The 27,816-nt window shown below is 44.1% G+C and overlaps 1 protein-coding gene across 2 annotated transcripts; it reads right to left on the bottom strand.

Annotated features, from left to right (window-relative positions):
* Positions 1-151: 151 nt before the first annotated feature.
* Positions 152-20,571, bottom strand: limk2 (LIM domain kinase 2). 2 transcript variants are annotated; one of them, XM_060054118.1, is made up of 16 exons: positions 20,235-20,571; positions 19,839-19,918; positions 13,631-13,766; positions 9,731-9,840; positions 8,976-9,167; positions 8,141-8,246; positions 6,984-7,198; positions 6,196-6,382; positions 5,800-5,886; positions 5,196-5,327; positions 4,508-4,564; positions 3,818-3,883; positions 3,367-3,538; positions 2,928-2,983; positions 2,638-2,795; positions 152-1,996 (listed from the first exon to the last, which is right to left on the bottom strand). In XM_060054118.1, the coding sequence occupies exons 1-16, from the start codon at positions 20,259-20,261 to the stop codon at positions 1,699-1,701; spliced, it is 2,079 nt and encodes a 692-aa protein (XP_059910101.1). In that variant the 5' UTR covers positions 20,262-20,571; the 3' UTR covers positions 152-1,698. The 2 variants fall into 2 exon arrangements, with proteins under 2 accessions (XP_059910101.1, XP_059910098.1); XM_060054115.1 differs by having other exon boundaries at positions 19,839-19,938; positions 20,246-20,571.
* Positions 20,572-27,816: the final 7,245 nt, after the last annotated feature.

The following is a 27,816-nucleotide window of genomic DNA, read 5'->3' as shown; positions in this document are numbered from 1 at the left end:
CCTACTTAGTAATAATTTTGTAATTTCCTTCAAGGGATGTGCAGCTCGCTAACCCTGGAGGTAGCTTCTCTCACACATTGACTGTTCAATTCAATTCTCTTAATATTATAATGTGCATGTGTTTTTAGCAGCCAAAACACAAGGCCAACCCTTAATTCAAAAAGGTTTATTACAGAATCAGTACAGTGATAGAAGTGGTTGAATCTGGCAAGTCCGTACCTTAAGATGCTAGCAAAAATAATTACAAAATTGTCTCGAAATCTACAAATCCATTAGTCCCATTAAAAAAAAAATCCTTAAAATTAGAACCATATATATATATATATATATATAGATATGTATATACACACATCTCTATACATTTCTTTACACGATAAAAGGTATAAATCCAGTTTGTACACGTTATCTCTTTAGTAAGTTGTACAGCGTCTTGGAGAACACAGTTAAGCAAGAACTCTCAAATGATCAGCAGCAAGTTTTCCTACCACAACTTAAATAAGTCCTTTATAAAAACCAACCACCCTGTTTTTCATGAAAACATTGGTAAGAAGAAAATGCATTCATTTAACAAAGTATATACATAAACTGTTAACTTTAGTGGCAAAATCTGCTTTGATCTAAAGGCTCCTAAGAACAGTGAATATCTGGTAAAAACTTTGTTGAATGTAGAAAAAAAACTAATTCAACAATAAGGCTCATTAAAACATTTCCTTAAAAATTCAGAAGAAGATTTCCTACAACACTGTACTCATCGTAAAATCGAACTGTTGGTCATTATATTACACATCAAGGTGAAAAACAAAGCCACCAATGCAAATTTCCATGACACTATATTTTTCAACCAATGTTACTTTGGTTCACCAATCGTCTCGTCGGTAAACAAAATTCCTTTATAAGCCCCGCCTTCAGCTCTTTCTCTGACCTTCCAATCGACTAGATATTTCTAATGCATGTTGGGGTTTCTCTGCTGGGCGAATACTCACCTGCATTCCTCACATAGTAGACCCTATTACACCCTATTAGAAGATTCCTCGTTGGTCTTTGGACAGAACCGCTCAAGTGTCTGTACATGATTGAGGCATGAAACACAAGCCAAATAAAGTTATGTTTGGCTCAGGATTGTAGGCAGGAGGGCGGTTAATCCTATTGTCAAGGTAGCCGTCGGGGCATATAGTAAGATCGTAATCAGGTTCTAGTCAGGATGCAGACAGGATTATGGGAAGGTTGCAGGAATGTTGCTGTAAGGTTGTAGTATGATCGTTGGAATGATTCCATAAGGTTTTAGTAAAATAAGGTTGTGGTAAAGTTGTAGACAGTTGGCTATAATGGTTTGTGAAGGCTGTAGTAAGGTTCCAGTAACGCTGATGAAAAGTTGTAGGTAGCTTGCAGTAAAATTGCTGAAAGGTTGTAGTAAGGTTGCAGTAAGTGTGCTCTTAGAAGTCACTAAGGTTTCTGTAACTTTGAAGTTAGGTTGCTGTGAGATTGTAGTAAGGTCGTAGTGGCGTTGTCGATAGCTGGCTGTAAGGTTGGGTACTACTACTTTGTTTGTAGTCAGGGGGCGGTCCGTTTAGGAAGCTGGCTATGGCTACATGCGCTGATCCAGTTTTTTCTCAGTCTTCCTCATTGGCCACGGAAAAGACAGAAGTCCACCGTTGCTCATTGACTAAACAAAGCTCCACTTTGATTGGCCATCGTCTGTTAGGGGCCGTCGTCACCCGTCATCGCGGAGCTCTGGGGCGAGGCTGCGAGGTCCACGGTCTGATCTGTGCACGGGGCCACGGTCGGACCCGTTGAAGGGGCCACGGTACTATCCGCGCCCGGGGCCAAGGCCTGACCCGAGCCCACGGATTGACCGGTGCCTGGAGCGTCGTCCTTGGGCCCCTGATCTCGACACAGACTCTGGTGGAGCTCCTCCAGTTCAGCAGGCAGCGGGATGCCAAGCTCCTGGTTGAGGGCCATGGCCTTGAAGAAGTCCTCCAGCTTCTGGAACGGGGGTCTGAGCAAGAAAAAAAAAACAAGGAATAATTAAATACAGAAAAAGAGAGCCAGAGAAAGAGAGGGAAAACGAGAGAGAAAAATAGAGAAATAGAAAAAGAGAGAACGCCAGAGGTTAAAATAACGGAAGCAAAGTCTACAACACAGGGAAACAATCATGTCATAGGAATCTGAAGGGTGAAACTGAGATGCTATCTCCTGTTGGCTCCTGGGGCAGCACAGAGCAGAGAGCTGCCAGGTCACACAGGGTGAACGCTGGGCGGCGATACACTCTGTTCCCTTCTACAACACGTGTCCCCTCAGTTAAAGCTTCCCAGAAGACAAACACCTACTACTTACATACAAACCACTAACTGTCAAGAAAGCTCAAAGAACTTATCATTTGGGTTAATTTGGGGTTGTTTAGGTCAATTTTAAGCAGAAACCCATTGCCATTATTGATTAAAAAGCTTAGTTTTAAAACATTTTACATCAACCTAATTAACAAATGTAATCAAGTCGTGTATAAGCTTTTTCGTTTAAATCTACCTCTCAAATGTTTCTCTGTGAATAGCATTGTTTTATTATTCTTTTAAACACTTGTGCCACACTGAAAGCGCCATATAAATAGAGTTTGACTGATCGATGGCCAGGTCCACCTACCGGTTGTCTGGTAGCAGGTTACAACAGGCCACCGCCAGAGGGAAGAAACCAGGCGGGCAGTCTTCAGGAAGGAATTTCTCCCAGAACTTCTCCACATTCAGACCAAAGTCATTAGTCCTGGGCAGGCATTCGGGGTCGGCGTAGACCTGTCCAATGATCTGGAGAGGAAGCAAAAAAAACAGGAGCAAACAAGACAAAAAGTTAATCCACCTGGACCGCAGTTTGGGCGTCTTGAGACATCCGACTAGAATGGAGCGTTAAGCGTGTTAGAATTTAGGACCAGCCATTACCTCGCAAAGCACGATCCCGAAGGAGAAGATATCCACCTTCTCGTCGTAGCGTTTCCCTGGAGATTAGAGTCAAAGAAAAGGGAGAACGTGAAACAATTGTCATCACATTTATAGATTTACATTAAGGGCATTTAGCCGACGCTTTCATCCAAAGCGACTTACAATAAGTCGATTTGTCCGGAGAAAGAATAACAACACTATATATCACCGTTGGCACAGTAAAGACAGTCATAGAAATTAGTGCAAAGAACTTACAACTGCTAGGTTAACCCATTCACCGTATGCAACAAAGATAGCTAGGATAAGACGCTACACAATGCAAAAAGTACTATTTTTAAGGGCCGGGACGTACAAAATACAATAGCCATCACATTATTGAAATCACAGACGGGATGCAGCATGGCGCCTCAGGGTCTGCAGAGTTTGCTCTGACGCTCACCGTTGAGCATCTCCGGGGCCATCCAGTAGGGGTTCCCCACCACCGTGTAGCGCTTCTTGCGGTCGATGCGCCTGAACACTCTCTTTTTTGAGGTGGGCTTTTCGACGGGCTTGACCTTCTCCTCCACAACGAGCCGGGACAGCCCAAAGTCGGCCACCACCACCGTGTTGTCCTTTCGGAGCAGGGAGTGGGAAGCACGCATGAATAAACAACGATTCAAAAAGGGAAACACCGCGACAACAAGGAAATAAGTGTTTTTTTTTAACTACAATTGGCATTCAAGTTTCAAGAAGGTTTATTTGTCACATGCAAACAAGTATACAGATTTAAGACAGATTTAAAAGTGAGAGCGCTGCAGAAGCAGTGCCATTTAAGACAAAAATACATTAAATAGACATGCACATTAACATGTTTTGATAGGAGTGTTGGTCCGAAGTAGTTTGTGCCCTACCAGTTTAACCAGGCAGTTGTGAGAGTTCAGGTCGCGGTGGATGATGCTCATGGAATGAAGGTAGGCCTAAGCACAACAACAAAGAACAACAAACATCACATACCGAATGTGCGGTGATCCTTTGGCATGTCTGTAATTGAGTGATTGAATACATGGTAGCTTCATGCGGAGGGTTTGATGGCGACATGAAACAACAGCAACAACAAACGTTGGGAGGACATCACCGCGATCATATCGACATAACCGCCTCTACTGACTTCTCTAAAACATCCGTAACCAATATTCATAATCTCTTTGATGTTCTGATTTGGCCTGAGAGAATTTCCGTGAATGTGCCAGCTACAATTGTAAACATTGGCAATATAGTACTTTTGTCTTTGTGTTAAGACATTTGTAAAGTACCCGTATGGCGATTCGCTGTTGGCGACACCACAAACTCCTTCCTGACGGAGTACAATGCTTCCAAAAGACGAAAGTGCTATCTTGGCATTGTTTACATTCATGGCAGGCGCGCGCACGCTAAACGATTCTCTCCGGCAGAAACTGTACAATAACTGAGATTGGTAACGGATGTTTCAGCAAAACCTTGACGGATGTTTACGGTGGTTTGATCACACAGAATGGTATAGTCCTATAAGCAACTCCAAAAAAAAATTGAAGGGAGTCTAATTGGACAGGAAACCAACTCACCATGCCAGACGCGATGCTCTTGGCAAAGCTGACCCTCTGTTCCCATGGAAACAGGTCCTGTCATTTTAATGAGAGAGACAGAGCGAGAGAAAGAAGAGGGGGGGAGGGAGAAAGAAAACAAAAGGCATAAAACACATAATCTGGGGTTCTGCCTTGCATCTGAAAAGTCACATTTGAAGGCGAATTAAAAGAGTTTTGCTTCAAAACACGACACAAGGTCCAAAGCCCCTCTGCTACTCAGGGACCATATGATTCGCTGGCCCGCTGCCAGGCTGTGAGGGGGAAGGGAGGGTAGGAGGAGGAGGGGGAGGGGATCTTCCACCTGGGAACACTTTCTACGTGTACTCTGGTTTCCTGGCAAAGCCCACTCACATGCCAGCCAAACTATACAGGCTTTCATCAGCGGCCTACAAGGTTCAACTTAGGTCTCCTCTCACACACACACACACATTTATATATACAAAACACACACACATACATACACAGACAGAGAGCTCATTCTGGGCCAGCCTACATTTTTTCCACAGCCAGAGAAAGAGAGACACACACACACCTCTGTAAAGTCAATGCCAATCTGTTGGTCAAGACACACACACACACACACACACACACACACACACACACACACACACACACACACACACACACACACACACACACACACACACACACACACAGGGCATCGTACCATGTCTCTGATGTAGTCTTTGAGGGTCCCTCCCCTGATGTACTCTGTGATCAGATTGAGCCTCTTCTCCTTGTAGAGGACGCCGATGAACTTCAACACATGGGGGTGCTCCAGGCTCCGCATGACCTTTACCTAAGGTCAACACAGGTCATAGGTCAAACTTTACAATTCAGCTGGTGGAAACCAGGTCGTCCAGGTGGGAACTCGCTAAAGTGTCCTTCACTATCATCGATCATTTTAGTGCTCCGTGACTGGTGTTGTACATGTGGCGCCATCGCGCCACATGTACAACACCAGCACCAACGCAGCTCTAAATAGAAGAGGCTTCATTAGAGGGGGCGTGTGAAAGCTGCTCTGTTAACTCGGTCATGAGGTCCAAGCCTCAACCCACAGAATACTGACCAGGCCCCAACAGCGTGGAGGGAAATCCTGTTCTAGACTGATATACGTACATTGTGTAGGATTTTGAATTCAAATCCTATGTCAAAGAATCCTAATGATTACTTTGGAAGATAGTTCATTTGTTGGAAGATTTGACAACGGTGATTCTTGTTGCTGTCGATGCTGTGATGCCACTGCCACTGCAATTTTAGAAATGACTGACCTCCTTCAGGAACGTCTTCTGTGTCTCTTCATCACAGCGCAGTAACTCCTTCATCACCATCACCTCCCCCGTGGCTTTGTGGGTAACCTGCCAGATTCAGTTGACAAAATTAGCTTAAACGTTTTTATGGGAATTGTGTTTAATGCCCAGTTACGAAAATAAACAGTACACACATTTAACTGCCATTGTGCAATTAAATGCACTTTGAAATATAAATAAAAAACCAGATCCAACTGACATCAAATTCAAACTTCAGACCACAATGCCACAGACATTACAGAACAACAGAGTTATTATTAAGGCCTATCTATTATAAAATTAAAATGGTGACAGTCAACACTGCCTGTTAACAGAAGCCGTTTCTAAAATGGCGGCCGTGGTCAGGCGGACCCTCACCTTAATGGCCTGGCCGAAGAAACCCTTCCCCAGGACCTCGCCGTGGATCAGGTCACAGGGGCGGAAGATGCGATGAGAGCAGCTGCTGGAGGAACGCAGGGACTCAGAGCGCCCGATGTCCCGCGATAGAAAGGGATGGTCCTTGGGGGAGACGGGCCCCGGGGATTTACAGATGCTGTTACTGCGCCTGGAGGAGAGAGCCGCCGTCAGCAACAACAACAACAACAACAACAACAACACCAACACATCTCCAGCCCAGCTCTGTGTAACCATGCGTCAAATGGAAAACCCCTGCCCTTTAACCGTCAGCTGATGCAGAGTCTCTTGCTCTTATTGATCAGACTTGAACCCATCACGTGTCTGAGATATTTTAGAGCTGCAAACATGCCACTTTTGGTCAAAAGGGTCAGGAATGTACGCAATTTAAAATAAAATGAAGGTATCTAGCTCATAATGAGCTGTTAACCTTGGTATCCGATCATTCCATCCCCGTTGTATTCCTCCTGCTATCAGTGCCCACATCCTTTCAGTCTGCCAACGTTAGCACATTTTGCCCTCAAAACATCCCTGGAAGAACAGATCCCCCTTCTGCGGATTCCCTCCCTTGGATTGGCCTCGCTCTCTCGCCCTTTGGAGGGCTTAAGAGTGAGAAGGCCTCATAAAACGCGGGGCCTTGGAGGGAGTGCGACCGATTCAGTAATGGAAGCCGGCTCGACAGCCTCAGAGGAGAGCTGGCTCGACAGCCTCAGAGGAGAGCCGGCTCGCGGGGACGGCCGCTCCGCACGCACCTCAGCGAGCGCCTCTTCAGGGCGCTGTTGTCCACCACGCCCGCCCGCTCCAGCACGGCGTCCGAGGGCGAGGAGAGACGCATGCGGCCGGTGGCGGGGACCCCCAGCTGGTCCAGGGGGGAGCCCAGCCTCAGCCGGTCCAGGCGCTGCCTCACCGGGTCGTACTCTAGGAGCAGCTGCAGCGTCTGGCTGGTGCGGTGGACCAGGGCGTCGACCTGAGCGCAGCCAATCAGAAGAGAGCACCTTTTTTTAAATAAAGGAAACATGCATACATGCGTTTGTTTTTAAGGAAAGGCTACTGTAGATGGACAGCAGAGCAATACATTGGTTGGAATAAAAGAGAGGTGCAATAACAGATGTATGGGTGTGTGGTCAATTCTGCATCTTAATTGGAGAGTTTATTTCCCCTTGTGCTTTAGAGGGGTTTAGTTTAGGGTGTGGGCATGTGCAGCTCTTTGGGCAGCTCAGGCTGTTAATAAAACAGACTCTACTCGAACACCGCAAAGTGTTGTAGTGTTGAATGAAGGATTACAGTAAATTACTTTCTATGAATTGCACCTTCACTTGGCCTGAATGGTGATGTAAGGAACATACTTGAACACAGTATGTTTGATCATCCTACTGGCATTCTCGTCTGTCTCGAGTACAAAGATAGAACGGTATGCAACGACAAATCAAAGAGAGTTATACACCATGTCCGCAATGCATCTGAGGAATGTAAGTTAAATTAAATTCACCTATGCGAGTAATGATAGTAATGCGCCAGGGGTGAGCAGGTGAATGCGTGGGAACAGCGACATAAGGTTCAGAACACAGAACTGGAATGTGTCTAATGATGAAGCAGTGCCAATTAACTGGAGCAGTTCCAGGTGACCGCCCTCTCCCATTGGACGAAAGCACAGGTGAAGGAATGCTCGGCATAACAAAAGGTATGTGTTGGTCAACCCATTGAGCTGTGGTGGCAAAGAGGGAGTGAGAATTTAAATCAAAACCACACACACACACACACACACACACACACACACACACACACACACACACACACACACACACACACACACACACACACACACACACACACACACACACACACACACACACACACACACACACACGCAATAGCTAGCGTAAAAGACCTCTCTCTTGCATTAACCCACCTCCTCTTCCAACAGTGTGGCCACTGGCAGACCGTTTATCTCCAGAATCCGGTCTCCCACATGAATGGCGTTCCGGAGCTCCGGGCTGATGAGCATTCCTCGAACCCTGAATCGGAGCAGAGGTGTAAGTAATTCTATAAAGAGTCTCTTAAAATAATGGCACGATGTGGTTATCATATGTGGAAAGAACTACTGTACTAACTCTACGCTTGGCAAACAAAGAATACAAACAACACCCTGAAAACTTGTAATTTGCAGGCGTGTACACACACGCTTATTTAACAGACGTGCAATTATGCACGTCTGAGGACTGGGGGAGCTCTGTTCACATGCTCCCTGTAGAGGGAATAGGAGAGCAGAACTTAAGCTTCCTGCTACTTTGCACTTTACCTTTTATGACATTTTTATTTTTTTGACCTTTAATCCTAACATTGGCCCGACTGGTAAAGTTCTCCTGGTCATTTACAGTTATTTTATTGTATCCGTTTGTCTTATTCCGTCCAATTATGATTGATCCGTCTTTGACTGTTGGGTTATACTACCACGTAATCAGCTTTTACTCATTCTGTTAAGCATTAGCCACACATTATCATGTGTGTGAGAGAGAATGCTTGAAGCAGTATGAGTGAGTGAGTGAGTGAGTGAGTGAGTGAGTGAGTGAGTGAGTGAGTGAGTGAGTGAGTGAGTGAGTGAGTGAGTGAGTGAGTGAGTGAGTGAGTGAGTGAGTGAGTGAGTGAGTGAGTGAGTGAGTGAGTGAGTGAGTGAGTGAGTGAGTGAGTGAGTGAGTGGAAGACCTCAGGCCGGCTAGCACACTGTGACGGTCATCACTACTCACTCTTTGACCTGAACGCTGGCCACGGCGCTGCTGGAGTCCCTCTGCACGGACGCCGAGAAGCCCCGCTTGCCGTTGGCGGCGGACGGCATGGAGATGAGTGTGACCGTGTGGGGCAGGGAGTCCAGCAAAGAGTCCTGGGACGAGTGCTTCTCCAGCACAGGCTCCAGGACCACCAGCTTGTAGCAGTCCCCGCTGCACAACCAGAGTGGAGAGAGGAGAGGTCGTCATGGAAACACGGCACACAGCGGCCGATCGCAATAGGACACAGGATAGTCTAGTAGTGTCTGGGATGTCTCCTTTGTCCTCCTGAATGACGCGCATCTAAAATCAATTTACTGATCATTTAGGATAACAGTGTTTGATCAATAAACTTATAGTACAAGGAAAGATAAGTTAATATATTTCCAAAGATAAATCAATTCACAGCATTTATTTTCAATGTTGGTTTGCTTTAGTTGATAGACTTGAAAATCTGATAAACGATAATCAAATAAGAAGTTGAGGATGGTTGAAACTTAAAAAAATAATTAATAAGAAAACAAAACAAAACAAAAATACAAATATAATGTTTTTGTATAACTATGTTAACAAAAGATGCAGTGAATGCCTATTAGTTAACCGGTACTACTCTAACAAACACCCTGCTGGGCCAGAAACGCTGTAAAACCAGGCCGATATGGTCCCACATGTCCACAGCACAACAAGGTCTCCTGGTCCCAGGGACACTGGTCCCACTGTATCCACGGGCTTCTCACCAGTATAGTTTGGAGCGCTCCACCAGCGCGTACGTGTCCCGGTCCTCGATCACCACCTTACAGCAGAGGCACACGAAGCACTCGGGGTGGTACTTGAACTCCCCGGCCACCTGCAAACAAAAACACAAGGGCCACGTCTTCATTCTGCTAGACTCCAGGGACCTGGAGCTACAGTGCCCTGATGAGTGCTGGGCGATCATCTGCAGTGTTATCTTCACTGGCTGCGTGTCACAGCCCATCCTCCCAGCAGGCTGCTGGGTGAGGGGGGGGGGGGGGGGGGGGAGGAAGGCGGGGCTGTGATGCATCAGGTAACACCTGCTTTCACCTCCCAGTCTGTCTGAGGCTGTTTGTCTGAAACCAGCCATGATGTCAGCGGAACTCTCTCTCTCTCTCTCTCTCTCTCTCTCTTTCTCTCCAACTCTCTCCCACCACCCCCCTCGGTCGCTTGTCTCACGCTAGTCTCCCACATGTCCCCCCCCCTTTAAACAACTATTCTTCAGGCAAATGAAGTAACACTGTCACTCTCTCATCTCCCTTGCTCATGCGACATGACCGCATGTCTAGCACGATTATACGGTTTGGTTTTTAGTTGTTAGGGTTTGGCTTTAGGGTTAGGGTTTTTGTTTTCAGTGACACAAACACAGAAAAACGAAAATGGTGTGTTCTCACGGACAATATGGCCGGTTTGGGACGAGAACAAAGCCCCACATTGGGTTTCTCTGGCCGCAGTGTGTGCAGAGCGCTCAGTGGAAGTATTCAAACTTCACCCAAATCACCACCAATACTGCGCTGCCTGCAGTTGGTCCACAATGCCACATGAATGACTAGAACCGCATCTGGAATCCATAAATGTTTGGTATCTGTACAATTTGACAATCTGCGGTCAGTGTAAATTTATTTAAAGACAAACCCGTTTTGAAGCAAGACTTCGCTGAGATTGTGAGGGTTTATGCGCATTTGTATGACTTGCTTAAGCAGGGCGTACAAGGACACAAAGAAAGAAGGTAGGAAACTCTGGGTTTCATTAGACAAAAAACCTGCACCTACCAGTGACCCCGTCGAAATTACCATATTTCAACGGCAGTTGGACAGCTTACACAAACAAGTATATTGAGCATTAGGGGTCAACAAATCCTGAGATGCCGAGACTTGGCCCTATCTAAACCCTGAGCCCTAAAAACAGAAAACGGAAGGCTATAGGACGTGTCTCCTTGTACACACATGAGTATAAGTCATGTATTACATGTGCAATTAATGACTTGTGGCTCCTTCCCCTTTCAGTCACAACCGTTGCTGAGTCAGAATGCTGGGAATGGATGTCTGTCATTGCAGTGGGAAAAGGGTTGATATGAACCTAAGTGCGTGTGTGTGTCTTCCCTGTAAGGCAACGAGTCAACACTGATCTCCGTCACAACAGCCACAGGCTCGGCCAGCTGCTGACAGTTATTGACCAAGGTAAACTAGCATCACATAGAGAGAAGGGTTACCGAGAGGGAAGGCTCATCTGGGCTTGGTTCCTCGTATGTACCACAATTGTAACGCAATAACACATATAACACATTTCCACACAGGCTATATGGAACTATGTTGACAAAATGGTTGCTGTGAAAGGTCTAATCAAATTAAATTAATGTAAGATAACAAACAACAATGTGATGGCCAGAGCCACAGATGCTAATCTGATAAAGGTTGTTCATTGCTCATTCCGAACAAGATGATGTAGCTTCCGAAAGATTTCAGATCGTTATCTATTGGTGCATGCATGATGACACATGACCCTGAGGGGTAGCCATGATTCTGTTTCTGGTTATGAGGTTAACAAGACAACCAACCACCAAAAAGACATGGCCAAGATGGCAGCAGAAAATCTGAAGGCCCCAGAATGTTCTTTGCTTTGTGGGGTTAAAAACATTTAAAAGGCTCTGCAGAACAATAAAACAGGAAAGAATAAAATAATGCTGGTTGCAATGAAAGCTGTTAAATAGTTTGGATGTTTTGGATGTCCCTTTAATAGTTGGTGATTATTCATGAAATGAACGTTTGAAAAAAGAAGAACGGAAAACATTCTCTGGTCCCTTTTACTCTCAGACCAAAACCATTAGTTTGTGTTTTATGAGTCCGGTAAAGACTTGACAGGCAGGACCCTTTTTTCACCCCTACGGAGCCACAGGTGGTCAATCTAACTTTTATTGTATCATTTGAATCCCTACCCTCACTCAAAGTTTCCCCTTTTTCATTTAACATGTTCAAATGTTAATCTACTGGTAATCTGTGACAATAACTTAACTTTAAAAGCCCCTTCTCTTCTGTTGGCCCTTTACTGCTTGCTATAACTTTCTGACTGCAATGACCCTATCTATTTATCTATTGTGGCTGTACTCATGTATATCCCTTTTGGTGCTCTTGGCGTTGTATAGTGTATGTGAAACTCAATCAAAGAGGAGCAAATGATTGATGTTCCCATAAATCACGGCTGTGTTTCGAAGTTTGGATAGATTCTAGACAAAATCAAGGGTGCGGCCCATCAACTTGTCACTCGTCTTTGATAGCATCATGAAGCTTCCCTGACCTTAATCAAATAAGTACATTTTGACACCGGTGTTTAATTCTGATGTCGGTTTGTGTGGTTTGTGTTTGTTTGGCACACAAGGGCTCCCGCTCTCTTTCATCTCGAGTATCATAGAATTCATGTTTTATTATGTTTGGCGGTTCTTGCGCCGTCGTCATGGAACTGATGTCGAATACATAAAGTTGTCATTGTACGACCACAGTGCTCACTATGATTTAGGTAGCAGCAGCACAGCGCTGGGGGGGGGGGGGGGGGGGGGGGGGGGAGTGTCATTATTCCCTTGGTTGGTGACGCCAGCCACGCCATTGTTCAGCGCCAGCGAGCGTCTCTACACTTCTCACCACATCAAGGCTTCAACGATGTGATGGACAGACTCCAAACCTAAACCACCTTCCACTCTGCCATCTACCCATTGGACCGCTCTGTGTGTTGCAGTCGGGGGGGGGTATTGGTAGTGGTGGCGGTGTGCTCTGTGGTGTTTCTCTGAACAGGGGAGAAGTGAATGGGGGCCACAAGGGGGTAACCCATTGCACAACAGGGTCGTTTTCGGCCGGGGCCCCACTAACGCTGTGTTTCCAGCTCAGCTCACACAGTGTCAAAATACATTCCCTCTATTCTACGCGTTCTCCCTGTTAACAGCAGCTGGGTTTGTATTTTCTGCTGCCAGTAATCTCAAACACCTGGGAGCAAGTGGAATGAGGTGACTCATGCCAGCACTTCATTTACAACTTTTGGTTTTATTTGTTGATTTATTAATAAATTCTGCCACACAAGCTGCAGTGAATGAAATTCAGCCGTACTGATAACAATTTCTTTGATTTGTCCATGTACATACATGTACATACATATAAAATAATAATGAACCAAACTTAAAAGGGCTGTTGTAATCTGAGCTAATCGTTCTCCTTTGGCAACCCCCCACAAATGCCAACAGAGAAAAGTTGAGTTTACCCCCTTACACCACTTAGCTTTAGAGGGGGAAAAACCTCAACCTTCCCCCCCACGATGGAAGAGCCTCAGAATCCAAACAAGACAACCCACAGCTCTTGTCACTCACACAGACAAACCCATGACTGCCTTTTAACAGTTATATCACTGAATTGTCTCATAAAACACAAGATTAATTCGATATGTTTTCTAGTTTTATGGGAGCGTCTACAAGTCGTGCTCATTTGCACAACGCTTTACTACACATTGTAACGTGGGGAGAATGTCGCCAGATGACACAGAATTAGTGACTTTAGATGGACTACACTCAGAATTACAACCATAAATGCACACACCGGCGTAGCGACCCAGAGCTTTCATCTGCCCCCCCCCTTTCCACTCACCATGGCAGGACCAGTCATCAGCAGGGAGCAGCCGTGGCACTGGCCCCCAAACGTCTCCCAGTAGTGCTTGGCACAGTACAGCTTCCCGCCCTTCTCATAGTACCAGTTGGTCAGGTGGTCTGAGCAAACCGAACACCTGCAGGGGGAGGGAGGAAGGGAGGGAGGGAGAGGGATTTCCAGGTTATTGTCATGTGCACATTAAAAGAAAAAGCAAGCTAATGGCATAGAAATGCTTGAATCTCAGCCCTCCTCAAAATTTCAAACCAAAGAAGTAACCAAGAAAAAAAGTGAATAGAATAGCTCAAGTATCCCAAAAAAGTTTATTTAAGAGAGCAATATTCTGTATAAATGTGATAGGATAGTGACAAGTAGGCAGATGCCTGGATCTTACATTTTTCATATCAAAAAAAGAAAATGAAGGAAAGAAAGAATGAGGGCGAGAGAGCACATGGAAAGTTTTATTGAAGGACAACCTCTCAAGCGTGAACTCGAGGGGTCCTTAAAAACACAAATACATAAGGTATATAAAACAAACGGCACATAAGAAAGAATTATAGAGGACACTTGATGAATTGAACGATTTCTGACTCAAATCCAGAGTACAATCCTGACTGCCAAACTACAAACCAGAACAAACTGTGACTTTGTCAGTATGCCTTCCAGCCTTAACTTCACCTACCAATCAGAGGGTCAAAAAGAGCTGCAGACAAGTCCCGCAAAACAGAACAAAACACAGCAGGAACACCAAAAAGGGAAGGGAAAAAAAAGGGCAGTTGTCCAAAGTCAAACTTTGGACAAAGTCAAACTTTGGACAACAATAAAACAATAACAATTTGTATTTGATGAACAGGCTGACATTTGACAGTTAAAGATACCCATGGGCTGTGGATGTGTGGAGGGACAAGTGAAAGGGCAAATAGAGGGAGCCCAGAAGCCATACACCACAGACTGACAGCGACTGGAGGTGGAAGTCCGTTCAGGTGACGGTGTGTACTTTTTCCGTCCATGTCGATCATGTTGGAGTTTAAACAACTTGGGTGGAAAGAGCTCAACCCATGAATCGTGTGGAGTCTTGTGTTACGAGTCTCGGAAAACGCAGGACAATAAAAGTGTCAGCTAGCAGACTGAGCCAGGAAACATACACAGGTTGATCCTGACTTGCTCTTAACAATACATCCTAAAATGTAGCCCCACCTTACTTGCATTCCTGCACCTTAATTCGAACCAGTTGTATGAAAGGGCTTAAAAAAAAAAGAAGCACAAGGAAGACCGCAATCTATGAGCATTTTAAAATAGAATTTCAGAAGAAGGGTTGGAAAAATGCCGGAAAAGGCTTCGGGTTGACACTACTGTGGCAGCAAATCCCTCCTGGATAAGTCAAGGAAGATCTCTGGGCATTCCCGCAGCTCTCTTACCACAGAGTGGTTTCTCATGTGGGTCAAAATAACTCCTGACAGAACCCTTTGTGCTAACGTAGTGCCTTTTATCTCACTGAACACTGGGCTTACTGACCGACAACTAATCTGAAGATCTTTGAGCGATACGGGGATGCAGCATGACTTTGAAGAAATATGTCATTCCAGGTTTGAAATACGAAGTCACGATTACTATTTCTTATCATAATGACAGGCTGAGAAGACCAGCAGATTAATGGGAGAGGGTTGATGGGAGGTAGGAGTGACAGTGAAACCAGAGACGGAATGTTCACATAGTTAAGAGTGGAACGCTGAAGGTGAGCGCAGCTGCGACACTTGGAGCCAACGGGCATGTCTCAACTGCTGTGCGTTATGCAAATGCATGGAAACAGGTTCAGCCACCGGTACACAGCGCAATCAAAAGGATGAGCAAACCTATTTGCAGACTTATTGATTTTGCCATCCACAACAAGGGGCATCTGTGGACTTTAGCCTTTCGACCAGCAGCAGAGCTTTATGATCAGTTAGTAACAGAAAAGTCAACTGAGGTCAACAAAAGAATATTGCGTCACACTTAATAATCCAGATGGATGAAGTTACCAGAAATAAAAAAACACATGTTATTCCTCTCCTTGCCTCATCATTCCGAGATGATTTAATATTAGCTACAAAACCGCTATGGTGCAGGTTTTTCCAATCGAAAACCGAGACATAACTGCAGAAGGCAGCGATGTTTCATGCTTATAACATGATTTGCAGCAGACATGAGTGCCTGTCAAAAGAGAATTTACATTTCTTTGGTCAAGTTAACTCAATTCAATATTATAGTGTATAGATATAGTATAAAATACCTTTTAATCTGTCAAGTGTAAATAGGCTGGGTGGAATGATGCCGTGTAAAGGTATGGAGACAGGGGAGAGGTAGATGCCAAACAAAGGGCATCGTTGTCTGTGGGCTACGCTAACGCTAGATTAATCAGACGCAGCATGACCAGCTTCAACATCATACAAATGTCCTACAATGTTCACGAAATGTAGAACTACCAGAGAGGAAGGCGACTGCCTAGCTTTGAAGACTTCTGATAACCATTTTAATGTGCCACACAAACACGGCTTCATTAAAACAAAGTTTAGTCATTGTCAGGTTATTTTTACTTCATCTACCATTTACTTAGTTCAACTTGACCTTTGTTTCTATGGAGGGACCTTTGTTTCTGTTTTAACTCCCAGGGTTCCTTCCCTTGGATTTTGGGAGTTTCCATTGCCCTTTCGAGAGCTTAGGTGCTGTTGTAAAATGTAGTCCTTTGAGACTTTAATCAAGGGCAAATTGACTCTGAGGCAATTGACTTGACTTAATAGTTCAATAACACTGTTTTTAAAGACAAGCAGGCCAGGCACGGATAAAGGAAAATGCTTCCTTGATGCTCCACAGTGCAGCATAATACTGGGGAAGTGGAGCGGGAAGTCTTCCACCGATAAAGATCACATTAGGGAGCTAAGCTGTCCTAGGAGCCGGCTGGACCGGAGCCATGTATCCTATTAGAAACATGTCTGATGGGGTGTTGGAGACATCACACAGCAACCGGGACGGAAAGACCCAGACCAAAACAGACAGTGTCACTAACTTGACATTTGCCCCCCTGTTGACTTGGGTTACTTTAGCTCTTGAATTTAGAATGCATTTGAGAAGAGCTACCTCTGTGAAATTTAGTAGGTGGTTTGTTGAAATGTACCACCTATTCATTACTCACTGCCTCTATAAAATTAATTTAAGAATTGTAGTAAGGTTAGGTTTGATTCCTATAGCTACAAAGCACTCTGACCAGTTGCTTTTTACATATGTTGGTAATACATGAACTGGGCCTGAATCTGAGCTTGGCTATTTAACATTAGTGAACAATATTTTACTGAACTTTAATACCGCTGAAACATGATTATCCTCAGATTGGCATAAAGTACAAAGTGTGAATTAATACGAGTTAGAAAAATAGAGCGACATTTGAGATGAAATGACTATATCCGGAATCAGGATTCTGCTATGTGTATTTGTTTGTCATTGCCGGGTATGCCAGATTCTCAATATGAAAAAAATCTGCAATATTGTACTTCATTGATACTTTGTGACGTCTGCTAAGGTAGGTTGATGCGGTCATGCAGATACTGTCAAAGATACTCAACTCTTCAATAGCTTTCATGAAGCACCTATTCACAATAACACTGCAAAGGACTCTCACCTCGCCTCAACCGTAACATAAATATGCATAACGTGGCAGAAGGCAGACCACATACATCCTCCTCCAGTCCACACAGTTCCCTCTGGTTACTTTCACATGCGTGTGTCTATGTCAAGGACCAGGGGCCAGGATAGTGTAGTGGGGAGGGCTTTCGAAACCCTGTGAGTCTACCTTTGGTCAAGGGGCAAGAGGTATAACCCCTACCTGCTCATTAAGGCCTTAGGATAAGAACTAACACGCAGCACCACACACACACACACACACACACACACACACACACACACACACACACACACACACACACACACACACACACACACACACACACACACACACACACACACACACACACACACACACACACACATATATTGAAGCCCCTGCGCAGAGCCTAGCTCAGTCGACATGTCTTACTCTCCCTAGTGAAACACACAACAATTGTTAGACAGCCAGTTCCCAGCAGTCCCTCCACATCAAAAACAAACTCAAACGCCTCAGAGATATCAAAGACCAGATAGGAACGATTCTCTGGGACAAAAAAACTAAACAAACACACTTCAGGGTATGCGTTAGGACGGGGCCCACGCAGGTGGCCGGGCTAGAGACAATACAATGGACGAGCCAACATAAACACTGAAAAAAGTAAACATTCATCATTTCCTTTAATTCCGAGAGCGGAGAATTCTGAATTTTGTAGACTGCAAGAAGGCCCTTAATATGAGCCTGGCTGGCAAGTTGGCAAGTTTACCATGACTTATTATTCATAACTCGGGGTGACTGACAGACTGTTTCCTGTGTGTATTGTACGAGAACCCCTTGAAGACGAGGTGAAAGAGAAGGAAAACTCTTGCGACTGAAACCATACATGTACCACATGTTAAGAATTATTCTGTCAGACACGGCTTGAGCCATTTGAGTTAAGCGCTTTATCCTAATGGTCTACAATTGCCTTGTATTAAATGTAAACATGCATTTAAAATACATTCTTCTAATAGTACTATGAGATGGGAACAACTTAAGAATAGACTATGTGTGTGTATCATTTCTTAAACGTGTGTAACCCACTTTTGTCAAATGCATCAACGTAATACTGCCTAACACAGGAAACTAGCAAGCTAGTTATCATGCACCAGAAAGGCAACATGGGTACGTAATAGTACCTGAAGCACCGAGTCAAACGTTATTTGCAGCGAGCCGGAACAATCAAGGTGTCTAGGGAGCGAGAAAAGGGGCCAACTTCGCCGCAAGCGTCTCTGAGGACTAAGCCTGGTCTCTGAGTCGTCGTCTAGGAATGCCGCGGCTGGGAGCGTGGCAGGGGCCTTTACTACTGTTGTTACCTACAGGCCCCCCTGAACCCCCTTCAGGGTTACTGGAACTGGGCTGATGTCATCATTCTGGCCGTGTTTACACAGGAGGGCACCTTTACACGGCTGCCACTGAGCGCACAACAATGGACAATAGCCGCGACGCAGCGGGTGACATTCACAAAGAATGTCCCTTTAGTTAGCTTTGTGCTAATGGAGGGAGGGGGAGGGGGGTGGAGGAGAACGTTTTGAGTTTCTTGTAGGGAAATAAAGTACTTTGACCCACACCCCCTGGCCTCCGGCGAGAAAATACAAGTGAACACTATTTTAAGTGCCAAGTGATCAGTGATGCTTGAAATTCTGTGTTTGTTTGAATAGGGTTTGTACTTTGTACAGCACCCGTAGTACAGGTAAGACTTCAACACGCTCGGCTCTTCCCAGCGCTTACTAACTGATTGAGATATTTTGAAAACCCTGTAAAGAGAATTATAAACCTCATGTAAACAAGGAGAAGCCTATAGAATAGTTGCACATATTCCAGTTGTGAATAATTGAGTCAGGCTGGTGAAAGTTCTTCAACTAACAAAATGATACAAAAATATTGGGCTACAATAAATAACTTGTGTCTGTATTAAAGAAGATGAGGTGTCTGCTCGAGCAAGCTATTGACAATTCACACTTCTTCTAGAGCCCTCTTCTACATTCCAGGTTATTGAATGATGAAGCAGTACTGAAAAAAGGGAGGGAAGTTGAGATTAGAGTTCTCAGAGGTGCTGTACGATGGGTTAGCCACTGTGGTCACGCCATCTATACTTCCATTCATTGGGTATGACTATAGCATCTTGTTATAAACAAACGTATGACTACATTTCCGTTGTAACTATAAATGTCCAACTATGACAGGTGGAAGGCCCACAAATGGAAAGGGGTATCACTGTAACTACATTTCACACTCTAACTATAAATGTCCAATTAGGACAAGTGGACGGCCCACAAATAAAACGGGCTATTTATATACAAGGAAAGGTCTGAAACCTCTGGGAACGTAGGGTAACTTCCCCCAGATGCCAAACCCGAATACCAATCTGCAGATAAAGCAATTGAGTGCATTTGAATACATTTCGTTTCCTGAGTCAATCAAAACAAAAACATTCACGGAATGCCTGCGAGATGCATCTCTGTCGGGCCCCTATGGGACATGTTGTAGAACGCAAAATGGAAAAGCTTTTGTTTTGCAAACGGTTTAGAAACTTACTGGAAGCAGGCGTTATGCCATGTGTCCTGGAGAATCTTCATGTGATGAGAGTCTTCAATCGGTCCTCCACAACATGCGCAGTGGTGTCCACGATCTGTGTCTAACAGACATAAACAATGTAATGATGTAAAATAGCATTGCCTTTTTGTGATTGCGTGATGGTACGTGGAGTGGATATGTCCACAATACGGTCGAGCGACAATTGCAACAGTCTTTAGGCAATACGGATGGTTTTCCTTTTAATGTTCAGAAATAGCTCATTTCTAGGTAATTTTTAAGTAAATACATCCCGATTTCAACATCGTGCAGGCTACCTCTTTAAACTAGCCAGGAGCAACACTCGCTTAAATCGAAGCAAATTTGTGAATATCCAGCGCACAAACAACATGTGAAAAGCATTAGCCTACCTTCCAGTTTCTCCATCTAATCTCGTTGACTGCTCTTTAAAGGTTCCAGCAATATCTCATTCTGAAGCAGTGGGGCTATGGATGCGTTGAGTGTTTCATCTTTCGGCCACACGTACACCAATAAATCGCCAGGTCCAGTTATGATATGTATAAATATATATATATATATATATACATAAAAAACGCGTCCACTGATAGTAGTAATCACCGTGGACAGACGAAACTTTCTCACTGCTGGCAGGATAACTGACGTAATGCAGTCTGCATTCCTGTACGGAGAGCGGAAAGGACCCAACTGGATCACCTGGAAAACAAAGCGCACAGAACCAAAATCACACACTAACACACACGTAAGAGCACCAAATTTTGTCGTTTTACAACAACAGCGCCATCTATCGTCGAAATGTGCATCAGGCAACATAGCTCCCTAAAACAGTGAATAATGTAGGCAACGTCTGATTTAGGTAATATCACATTCAATACAAATAAAAGCTCGATTTAGCTCGAGCTTTGCTTAATTTTTAAAAAATGCTCCGCAATTTCCATGCCACAAATTAGAATTATATGTTAAATCCACATTCCAAATCTGAATCATCTTATATCGAAATGCGCGCTCGCGCTCTCTCTCTCTCTCTCTCTCTCTCTCTCTCTCTCTCTCTCTCTCTCTCTCTCTCTCTCTCTCTCTCTCTCTCTCTCTCTCTCTCTCTCTCTCTCTCTCTCTCTCTCTCTCTCTCTCTCTCTCTCTCTCTCTCTCTCTCTCTCTCTCTCTCTCTCTCTCTCTCTCTCTCTCTCTCTCTCTCTCTCTCTCTCTCTCTCTCTCTCTCTCTCTCTCTCTCTCTCTCTCTCTCTCTCTCTCTCTCTCTCTCTCTCGGGTGTCAATGGCCAATTGTATGGCATTGAGACTTCAGTGACTTTGAAAAGAGGACAAGCAAGGCTGCATGTTACTCTGATTGAACCAAAATAGGCCAAACAGTTAATTATGTTAATTATAGTGGTAAAGTACCCCACTAAGTAGTAGTCATGGCCAGATATAGCGGTACTAAAGCTAGAATATATTCAACAATGACAGATTTTTGATGGATTATAACATTAAATGGATGGGTTTGCAGGTGTTGAACATTACCGTTTTTCGGAGGTAGATGGCTAACATAGACTCTTTAGTGCTCGGAATACGATGCTCCTTGCAAGACCTGAACCAGGTCTCAGGTGACCGAGCTTCTGTTAATAGGTTGTGGAGTGTGTGTGTGGATGCTGTTGTGTGTGTGGATAAAACCTCACACGTTAACACTTTAACAAGATACCAGAGGTTGAAAAGGACAAGGTTTGAAAGATAAATACTTTATTATCACTTGCACAGAAGTAATAACAAAGCCTGAGATAGTTTGCAAAGCACTCCCGATCTTGCATCAGGCTTCGGGTTAAATTCCCACTCTAGGTACTAGGTCTGGGTCTGCTTAATATGAATACGTTCCTTCGAAGCCAGATTTTTGGCGGTCCAATCAGCAATCAGAGGGAGTGGCTGAGAACGATGATGTCGAGGTCGCGCGCCAGTTTCAGTTGTAGTCAGAGGATGACAATGGAGAAGGATACGAGAGAAGCTATTCGGTCTGTTGTGGGATCGGCGGGTGTCTGTTGAAGTTTTAAAATGATTGGATCTGCCCAGTGCCACTCTGGATCTGCCATAACCAATCGCATAGCGTTTGGTCCTGACGTATGTCATGCGACGGGACCGGCTCCTTCACCCCTAACGGAGCCAGCTGGAAAATCAAACCTTTCCCGAACCCGGTGGGTAGAAACGCCAACATCATGGCCACCAACAAAGGTCAGCAAAGCTTGTTCTTGCTCCGGCTTTAATTGATCGATATTCGGCAGCGATCCCACAACAGACCGAATAGCTTCTCTCGTATCCTTCTCCATTGTATTCCTGGTCTTCCTCTGACTACAACTGAAACTGGCGCGCGACCTGAACGTCATCGTTCTCAGCCACTCCCTCTGTTCGCTGATTGGACCGCCAAAATCTGGCTTCCAAGGAACCCATGCATATGAAGCAGACCCAGACCTAGTACTGAAGTTGAATGAAAATTGAGCGGAAGTAGGTAGGTGGGCGGTGCCAGGCTATTCCAGACCTTCTGTACAAATGAAATGAACTACGATGGTCTGAAAGGACCAGTCTAACTTTCCTCAACATGCACTGACCAATCACAACACCCTATGCACCGGGCCAAGAACTTTTTTTAGGCCTTATTTTTTAGAAGGTTTATAACTTTCTAGGGGCCAATTTAGTCAGCTAAGTAACCGGGGTTCATCTCTGGATTCGGCAAATGGTGTAAATGAGTGACACGTGAACTGTGTCCGTCCGTTGATTGGACGACAGAAACGTCATTTCCGTGCGACAGGGGGATAAAAAATAAACAAACACAGTGCCCGCAAGGTATTGGCATGGTGAAAGCTTTGTTAATTCAAGAAAATGTCCCAAGAAGAGAGATCAGGAGCTGTTGGACAACCTCCATTGTTGCTCTTGGTTTATTGTATCGCGTTCTTCTTTTTCATTGAATTTATTAGCAGGCTAGACTGTGTCGCTGCTATGATGCCATGATGCTTACGTAGCTGCCACGGCTATCGCCATCCAGCCTAAACCCGCACCATATGGGTACTGCCTGTGGTGGAGATGCCAGCCAGATTGAGCCGAACCGAGCTGTCCCGCTCTGAGCCACTCCAAACCACTCGACCCCAGCCGCCCCGCTCGATGGACACGGGGCATAAGGGCCCTGTTCCAAGGGAATTCCAATTGTCCCCAATGTGCATGAATTGCAACCATGGTTAAGCACCACAATTGATGAAAGTACCATTCACAGACGTCCCAATATAATCATACAGTATATGATTTTATGGTATTGGTAAGGGTGATGTGGATAATGATTACCTGGATATAGTGGAACTTTGTCTATACAGATTGGGTCGATACTAAATCCATTTACAACTCTATGATGGCAAGTCTAAATAAAGCCGGAATGGATGATGATTTAATGAAGACCCACTGCATAAGAATAGACTCCGATGGGGCTGCCATGCACACTGGGCAAGCCAGTGGACTAACGCCAGACTCAAAAACACTCTGTACACTGCCTGGCTCACAGGTTAGAACTGGAACTCAAAGATTCTCTTCAAGAATTGACTAGGCAAGTTAAGTAGGAATGCCAAAGTGCTTCAAAATGTACCATCAGATAGGATTCCACCTGCTATGATGCAGAAAATGTGCGGTCCTACCAAAAGCTAAGGCGTGGCGCAAAAACATACAAAATCAATGCAAAGACTCTAACATGCAAATTTCCCCCCCAAGGCAAGCAGGCGGCTGGAATGGCACAGGTTCACTCAATTTCAAAAACTAACTTTGGTGGCATTTCGCTTGATACTGTGTTGTGATGGCCTATCGGCATTCCTTTTCGGATTGGAGCAGAGTGACAGGGATGTCGCGCTGTAGATGGTGATGTTATTAACCCATACACGACAGTGTGCTCTGATGTCTCTGGTACTTTAACAACAGGTAAAGATTCTTAATGGTGGTTATATCTTCCATTGTTGGTAAACAATGAATTTGGCGGGAAGAAACGTTGGAGTTCTGAAGAATAAGTTATTATGCGGTTCGCACCAGTAGAATATTACCTTCGCTTTAGGTGTGAATGCACAGTAAGAGCTATGTAGAGGCAAAAATACAAAGGGATGCACAAGCATTTAACTATAGAAGAGTTTAACTACAGGATTCTGACTTTAAAGGCAGAATGAAAAGAGTTGGTTCTGAGATTAAAGTCAGAATTATGGGTAGGCTACCACGGTCAGTTAAAGTCACCTGTGACATACAGGATGGGAACTACACACTGAACTACAGAAGATACTGAAGAGGATTAGGGCCACATGTGCATTTTTTTTTGTGCTGAGTTTAAAGTCAGAACTAAAAGAAAATTCACATGTTCACACGTAGTCCTCTTCTGCATCTATCTAACTAACTCAGTTTTTGTGCAAGATTTGGCTGGCATGAAAGACAACCTGCGTGAACTTGAAACAGAGTCTGTCTCTCAAGCTGCAGAGAAGAGAAGTCTAAATATGTTTTAACAGCCATGAAGGCATTAGTTGGGAAATCAAGGAAGACAGCCTTTTTAAAGATGTGGAGCTAGTCTAACAAAGTGCTTACTATAGTCAAACTTGGTCCAGAAGGCTTATCAAGTCTATTTTCTACCCATGAGAGCAGGAGGCCTTGAATTTATTTGGCGAACAATAAGTAAACAGCCTAAATTCTAGAGGTACAACACCAGGCCTGTTTTAATCAAGGTATTTGCGTAGTCATCTGAGCTGTTGTGTTAAGTGTTATTTTATGTAACTTAGACATTTCTTCTTCTGACGTAATAGGCCGACATGTTTTTGTGGAGCAACCCGGAAGTTTGGGTTCACTTTGTTTTCGCTGATGAATCCATTACAAAGGTTAATTTAATATATACATTTGCAGAAAATAACCAACGCATTTAAAGTTAGCAAAGTGCATTTTAATGCTGGAACCAGGCCCATGCAGGCCATCAGGAGCAACAAAAGCTTTCCCGGTGGCCCGTCCTGATTATTGGCCCGCAAGCCACAGATAATAAAGAAAAGTCGCACGCAGTCACGCTACTGAACTCAGAAGCAGCCAGGCCAGTTTTTCTAGTTGCGGAGACACAATTTCATGGTCGGTGTCGGCGGGGCAGCAGGAACAAAGAGGGATAGGATCAAAATGCAGACTGGGACTAAGAAAATGTAACAAGAAACTCAAAATATCCATCTACAGGCCGAAAAAACACTTACATTTGGGAACCACAAGGAACAATGGACATGAGAAAAACAAAGAACTGCCAAGGGAACAAAGGAGGTGAACTAGTATCAATGGAGACAGAGTGATCGGGGAATACGTTGCGGGTGGGAAGGTAGACAAGGACCCAGGAGTGGAATGAGTTGATTGCAGGCTGGAGATGTAAGCTGAGGGAAAAAGTCTATGGACATCAGGTGGACAGGGGGAGAACAAACACTAAACAAAATAAGTTAAAGACATGACACACAATAGTTTGATAATGAACAACTGTCAAGCATGGTGCTTGAAGAGGGGCCCTGGCCTGGAAACCGTCAACTTATATGTTAGATCATGTTTTAAACTTATTTGCAACCCGTTTGATCAAAATATTTTAAATCACGTAAAAAACAATGTTTGTAGCTGCCTGCACAAATGCCTGCCGTCAGCTGTAGTGGCGGGCGACAAAAAAAATATAAAATATAACATTATCTTGATTTTAAAATGTATGTAAAGTTAAGAAAGCCAGATAATTAGGCTCAGGGCCCTATTTTAACGGTCTGAAACGCAAGTGAGAAGCGCCAAGCGCTAGTAGCTTTGTGGGCGGTTCTATGGCGATGTCGCTATTTTACCGGCGCAAAAAATAACTCTTGCGCCTGGCGCAAATCTAAAAAGGGTTGGTCTGAAGTAGCCTAATTACCCGTAGGTGTGCTTTGGGCGTAACGTACAATAAACCAATGAGAGTGCAAGCTCCCATCCCCTTTAAGAGCCATGAGCGCATTTGAATCTGACGAGTTGATATTTTGACAGCGCGTCTGCAGTCTCCGATGAGACAGATGCACATGAATTTCAAACTTCAAATGGCTCAGTTTATGGGCAAATAATATGGCCTTATTCACACATGGAATAAGGTTTTCTTCCACAACTTCAGAAATACTGAGTCCTCAATTAAATTTCGGCAAAGAAATCTTATATGATATAACATATGATATGCGGTAACTGTGGTTCTATTTAATGATATACGCAATACATTATAAACATAGTTTCTTATCAGTATTGCATTCATTATCGTTATCGACTTGTGTTCCTAATATGCATGTGTCCCCCCGTTAATATACATTGCCATGGACTCTATTATGCGTTACGTGTTTAGTTTGCATGTGTTTAAACAGATGGACGCACACACACGCGCCCACATTCATTAATTATTTTACACATACACACACGCGCACCCGCATTCATTCGTTCTTTTTAACACTCACTCGCGGTTAAACAATGTTTTCTCACGATCAAATACTCATCAATCCTAAAAGTTATGGGCATGTACACGATGTCTGTGTCAAGAAAATATGTGTTTGCTGTATGGTGTTTGCAGATGCGTTGATTTAAAAGTACAACTTATTACCGCTGTATCAGCTGTTCTTTCCAAAATAATTTACCAAGAATGTGTGGCTAGGTAGATGAGAGAAGCAATGTGTGTGCGCGAGGTGCACAAGCAACATTATGCATGCGCCCTTAAAATAGCATCGGAACATCGCGCCACTGACTTTAAATCAGGTATTTCCTGGTTTGTGGCGCAAGTGGTTTCTGCAACGGCAAAATAGCACCAGGGAATGTTTGCGCCAGAACACGCCTCCTCCTTTTGCCGAACCGCCCCTTGGGGCGCAAGATCATTCCCTAATTTACCGACGCGTGGCGCAGGAGGGAAAAGAGCTCTGTGCCAGTTGCAAACTAGCAACGACACATGCGCCAGTGATTAAGTCAATTGAGCCGGATGCAAGATAGGGCCCTCAATGTTAAAAGAAGAGAAAAGATAATAAGAATTCATATAGTGTTAATGTGAGATGTTGTGCATGGGTTTACATATGTTAAGTCAAGAAGACCAGTGTGCTTAGATCACCTGTTAAAAGAAGAGAAAATATACAAATAATTAGGCCTAATAGATGTGTGCTAATGTCAGATGTTGTGCATGGATTTAAGATAGACCAGGGTCACCTGTTAAACAAAAGGAAAATCTATAAGACTTAAAAGACATGTATTAGGCCTAATATGAAATGCTTTGAATGAGTTATTCACATAGTGTCTGGAATGCCAGTGTGTCGTTAGGCTCACCTTTAAAAACAAATATAGGCCATTAGACCTAATAATTAAATAGTTTGTGTATTCATGAGTTCAGTCTTGAAAGGAGGCCAGTTGTAAGGCCCATTTGTTAAAATAAAATACTATGAATATAAAGTGGTGCATCAACATCAAATGTTGAATTGTGAATCAATAAACATGATCTTTACTTTGAGCTACATGCAACAGTGTAGCCAATGGTTTACTTTTACTCAATACACACTAATTGCCTGCTTCATGGCTGAATATAATCACATTTGAGCATTTAAAAAATAATCTCTGGTTTTAAATTAGGGCTTCCCTAGCTGTCTGCATTATTTCTCTGTTGCAGCCAGAAGGATATTGATTGGCTACATATTGGAACATTTAATAATTACTCTGTTGCCACCAAGTTCTGTGAAAGATTCATTGTAAAAAGTTATGTTGAAAATGTGTGCATCGATTTTATCTCTTGAATTATGCTGGGGCTATTGTAAATGCATACATCTCCACTGAGCCATGCAGAAGCCTGATCGAATAGAACTATAGGCAATATGCTGTTGATGATAGCGACTTTTCGTTTGTTGCTTTGTGGCAGGGGTGGGGGGGCCCTTGAGTCTTGTTGCCCAAGGCACAGGAAATTGTTAATCCGGCCCTGGATGCC

This window comes from Gadus macrocephalus, chromosome 6 (assembly GCF_031168955.1).
Source record: "Gadus macrocephalus chromosome 6, ASM3116895v1".
NCBI lineage: Eukaryota > Metazoa > Chordata > Actinopteri > Gadiformes > Gadidae > Gadus > Gadus macrocephalus.
This window is presented reverse-complemented; position numbering and strand designations above follow the sequence as displayed.

Bases quoted from the DNA above. Each gene is read 5' to 3' on its own strand.
- limk2 (XM_060054115.1), bottom strand. The intron at 9,841-13,630 runs GTGAGTGGAAAG...TTTTGTTTGCAG, and splicing joins TGATGACTGGTCCTGCCATG to GTGGCCGGGGAGTTCAAGTA. The intron at 1,997-2,637 runs GTAGGTGGACCT...TTTCTTGCTCAG, and splicing joins AACCTGCTACCAGACAACCG to ACCCCCGTTCCAGAAGCTGG.